The following is a 5,123-nucleotide window of genomic DNA, read 5'->3' on the forward strand; positions in this document are numbered from 1 at the left end:
CCACGGCATATTCTCAGCATGTTCTGCCTGCTGTGACCCAGCACTTTACCGCGTATTCCCGTCCCCAGGGGTTGGGGCCCTCGATGTACACTTGCTCTGGGAGTGGGGATGCACGGAGCTTCCCATGGTTGCTTTAATAAATGAGGATAAACCCACGTGTGTGCCCGTCTTCTCTCCCCCAGTGCCCCCAGAGCTCTGGGGAACACAAGGATCCTAACCTCTAGCTCTCTCCACTCGCAGGACCCAAGAGTCAGGTCAGGATCCCCTGGTCTCTTCCGACTCCAAACCTAAGAGTCTCAGCGTCTAGCGTCCTCCTTCTCCAGGCCCTCAGGAGTACCGTCCTCTCAAGGACACAGATGTCCAGTGGGGCGGGCCAGTGAACCATTAGCTCCGCCCCTTACACACAACATTGTGACGTAGAAGCAGCGACAACCTATGAGGCGCGAAGGCGCCGCAAAGCTGGGAGCGGGAGGCGGAAGTTCCTATGGCTGTGTTTCACCGCTTCTCCCGCCTGTGCACGGGCGCCGCTCCGTGCCCCGCGGCCCAGCTGCTACCATGAGCCGGCACAGCCGGTTGCAGAGGCAAGTTCTGAGCCTGTACCGCGAACTGTTGCGCGCTGGGCGCGGGAAGCCGGGCGCCGAGGCACGGGTGCGGGCGGAGTTCCGGCAGCACGCCTGCCTGCCACGCTCCGACGTACTGCGTATCGAGTACCTGTACCGCCGCGGTCGGCGCCAGCTCCAGATGCTACGCTCGGGCCACGCCACGGCCATGGGGGCCTTCGTGCGTACGCGGGGCCCGACCGAGGAGTCCAACGGCGCAGGGGCCCCAGGGACCCTGTCTGGTGAAGGTGACGACCCGAGGAAACCGCTAGACAGCATGAGGACACCGAAGACCCCGCTGGATGGACGGTGACCGGCTGAAGGGCTCGCCCGATGGCTCAGGGGGACTGGAGGACTGGGGAGCCCCCCGATGGAAAGTGAGAGGTCTTGAGAAACTAAATCGACAGATTGAGGTAGTTGAAGAACCCTCCTGGGACGTGGGGTGCGATGGCGAGAAATGCCCGGCTTTACTTGCTGTATGGTACCGGGTCAGACTTAACCAATGAGGCTTGGGGCGGACTGTCAAACTGAAAGCTACTTATCCTAAGGCCTGGGGAGCAAAGACGCCCCTCTGTTGGACAGAAAGAGACTGACGCCTTTGTCTAGAACCCTGAGAAATACCACTGCTGGCTCCTCAAAGATAACTCTGAGAAGAGCAGATGAGGAGGAGTTTGGGACGATGCCCTGATGGACGGTGAGAAGCCTGGAAACCCCCTCAGAAAAATCTTTACTCCATTGAGACCAACTGGGATTGGTGAGGAAGGGGGTAAGGGGTCTCTCACCCCGCTAATCAGTTAAAGACCCCCTCAAGACCTCTACATGATGGTTTTGAGGGGAAACCTCCCCTCACCCACCCCGATTCCTGCTCCTTTCCCTTCTCAAGACTGTTGGACAAAAAGGCAATAAAATGGGGGTGTGCTTATTTCCCTGTTGGTGGTGGTAAAGATTTGATGTGTTTGGGGGATTTTGAAAGTTATCAAGAAGTGACCCTCTGGCAGGGATGGGTGTGGGGAACCCTCTAGAATGGCAGATTGGTTGGAGCAGCATAGTTCTTTCTCCTGGGCAGATCCATAGAGGGAACCCACCCTGGTTTGACCCCCAAGGAAGCCCCTGTTGACCTCTTAATGGAAGGTAGTGAGTCAGAAGAGGAATGGTGGAGCTGAGGAGGCCTGGCTGGTAACCCCTGCGGTAGTAGTGGGACCCTCAAACCTGGCTAAGGAGTCCAGCCTCAGCTACAAGCTGGAATTGTTGTTAGCAAGGCCTAGGGGTGGGAAAGGAGAGGTGGACCCATAGGCCACAGACATACCTCTTCCCATGCCCCCACAGGGACATGCGCTAGACATTCCCTGGGGTGCTGCATTTTGTAGCCCTCAGCTGTATTTGCACCCATTAAAAGCAGTTGAGAGGAGGAGGACCTCAGGAAAGGAACTCAGAGCTCAGATCAAAGGTAGGATGCCATGGCATGCCTGCTGCTCAGTCTTGTCTGACTCATTGTAACCCCATGGACTGTAGCCTGTGAGGCTCCTTTGTCCATAGAATTTTTTCCAGGCAGGAATACTGGAATGGGTTGCTATTTCCTACTCCAGGGGATCTTCTCAACCCAGGGATTGAAACCACGTCTCTTGGGTCTCCCGCATTGGCAGGCAGGTTCTTTACCCCTGCACCACCTGGGAATCCCCAAAGGTAGGATGGACCAAAGAGAAACACAGTCTCTCCCCCAATCCCAATGGGGGAGGCAGTTACTCAAATAGTTATCAAATGAGGTTGAAATCTGAAGAATTATGAAGTGTTTGCCAGAATGTAGGGATAAGCTCTGAGCAGGGGGACGGTGTGGGTAAAGGCCTGGAGAGGGCGAAGGGGAGAAATGCTGGGGCCTGGAGTGCCCCAGAGCACAGGCTGTGCAGTTCATGCAAGTGGCTTCTACTTCAGCTTTGTCTCTGGTTGGTACTCAGCCTCCATGCCCATGTTCATCTGTCCGCCTCAGTTTCTTCCACCAGGGTGTTGCTATTAATCCTGGCCTGGTTGCATTTCAGAGTAAAAACCAAAATCTTGAAAGTGGCTAGTGGAGTTAAGTCCTACCCATCCAGCCCGCATTAGAGCTCCACCTGCATCTCCCTCCTCTTCCTCCTGCTCATTTCTGGCTGCAAGATCTTGAGCCCTAATAAGGTCCAGGATGGGAGCTTCTGGCAGGGTTGCAGGCAGTGATCGAGTTCTCACTGGGGCTGGGTGTCCTGGTCAGAAGGGAGTTACTGGGTGAATGTCGGGTGATTAAGAGCTTGGACTCTGGAACTGGAATGCTTAGGTTTGAATCGCAGTTCTAACTTACTGATTACTTGATCAGAGGCAAGTGATTTAACCTCCTTGTGCCTCAACACCCTTAACTGCCAAATGGGCATACTAACTACAATAGTGTCTCCCTTATGCAGCTGTTATGGTATGTTTTTGTTCAGTCGCTAAGTTGTGTCTGACTCTTTGCACACCAGGCTTCCCTGTTCTTTACCATCTCCCTGAGTTTATTCAAACTCATCTCCATTGTGTTGGTGATGCCATCCAACCCTCTCATCCTCTGTCATCCCCTTCTCCTCCTGCCTTCAGTCTTTCCCAGCATCAGGGTCTTTTCCAATGAATCAACTCTTTGCGTCAGGTGGCCAAAGTATTGGAGCTTTAGCATCTGTCCTTCCAATGAATATTCAGGATTGATTTTCTTTAGGATTGACTGGTTTGATCTCCTTGCTGTCCAAGAGACTCTCAAGAGTCTTCTCCAACATCACACTTTGAAAACATCCATTCTTTGGTGCTCAGCCTTTTTTATAGTCCAAACTCTCACGTGACTACTGGAAAAACCATAGCTTTGACTATATAGACCTTTGTCGGCAAAATGATGTCTGCTTTTGAAAACATTGTCTAGGTTGGTCATAGCATTTCTTCCAAGGAGCAAGCATCTTTTAATTTCATGGTGCAGTCACCATTATGACACAGTGAATTAAATACCTGTGGCAGCAGAGGGTGATGTCCCAACCCCATAACCCTCCTGTCTACTTGAGTTCACTTGTAGCTGCAGAGGAGGGTTCCCAAGAAACTGCCAGCTTCCTGCTCTGAGCCCCTGCATCTCTGCTCTTCTGCTTGAGGGCTTTCTAGGAATTATGAGAGGTGGGTTAATGCCCTCAGGAGCAACTGCAGCCTGTGGGGGACTACAGTCACTGGATAAGTGCCCCAGGTGCCTGTTGTCTGGTGGGACTGAGCCCCAGGTACTCAGTGGCTCCCGCACCATAAGCATATGTTTCGCTTTTGCCCTGTTCACTGTCTCTCCTCATTCCCTAACTCCTGCCTCCTGGGATCACATTGCAAATAAACCACCTCACTCAAGCCCTTATCTCAGAATGTACTGATGTTAAACCACCCTCCTTGGTCCTGTCTGTGTCTGCTGCTGTGTTTTCGCTCTTCTAAGGGACAGGGTCACTGCTTGTCAACCTGTCAAAGAATCTCCTGATCTAAAAAAAATTGCTATAAAGGACTTAGGGGGTGAGAATAATTTGGAATATGGATTGTGGCTTAATAATAGAATGGAATTGAGTGTTGAAATTTCCTGAATCCAGTAACTATAGTCGTGTAAGACAGTGTCCATGACATTAAAAACTATACACTGAAGTATTTAGGAGTAAAGAGCATCATGTCTACAACTTAGTCTCAGATGGTTCCAAAATATATGCATAGATGTATTACTGAGAGTGTGAATGGTGAAGCCCATGGGGTTAAATGTTAACAATTGATGAAAGTGGGTAAAGGGTATGTGAGAGTTTCTTGTTACTAGTCTTAAAGCTTTTCAGGAATTTGAAACAAAACAAAAAGTTACCAAAAAGACAATGGTCATATCAATGTCTTACTGGTCATTTGTCTTTGGATGCCAGATATCTTCACATACAGGGTATATTTTTACAAGAGATTTGAGAAAAACAAAGCCTGTATTTTCTGAGACTTGGATAGACCTCTCATGCATAACTTTCTCACAGATTTAGCAATCAATTTAAATTCCTGACCTTCAAAATAGTAACATCTGCTCTCCCTCACAGGTTCTGATCTCCACCCTGTCAGGAATGACAGGTCACTAGACTATGTTCTTGTCTTGGATCACAAGCCCCACTGTTCCAAAAGGGTGACCAGGTGCATGAGGTGGTCCAGGGGGCCCTGGGGAATTCTGGGAAACTCGTCATACTGGATGAGGAGCCACAGGTCACACCTGCAAGTTCCCACCCATCCCGTTCATCTCTCTCTCCCTAGAATGTCAGCTCCACAGGGACCAGGATTTTAGCCTGTCTTGTTCACAGTCATAATCCTGCTCTTTGACCTGGTTCATAGCAGACACTCAGTGAGTAGTAAATGAATGAGTGAATGACATGGATTTGCTCCATTACTGAATTGGTTGGGATGATACTGCCAAGACTCTGCCCATCCATCCAATTTGCTGGTGACCCCAGGGACACCATGCCTCCTCCTCAGCTGGGGACAGGATCTGGTCTGGCAGTT

General features: G+C 50.8%; 1 protein-coding gene across 1 annotated transcript; it reads left to right on the forward strand.

The window, feature by feature from the left end:
• Positions 1 to 484: 484 nt before the first annotated feature.
• On the forward strand, positions 485 to 1,531 carry SDHAF1 (succinate dehydrogenase complex assembly factor 1). The gene is given in 1 exon segment (NM_001110442.2): positions 485 to 1,531. A coding segment is annotated over 1 exon segment (357 nt). The 5' UTR covers positions 485 to 555; the 3' UTR covers positions 913 to 1,531.
• The last annotated feature ends 3,592 nt before the right edge of the window (positions 1,532 to 5,123 follow it).

This window comes from Bos taurus, chromosome 18, assembly GCF_002263795.3.
Source record: "Bos taurus isolate L1 Dominette 01449 registration number 42190680 breed Hereford chromosome 18, ARS-UCD2.0, whole genome shotgun sequence".
Lineage (NCBI taxonomy): Eukaryota > Metazoa > Chordata > Mammalia > Artiodactyla > Bovidae > Bos > Bos taurus.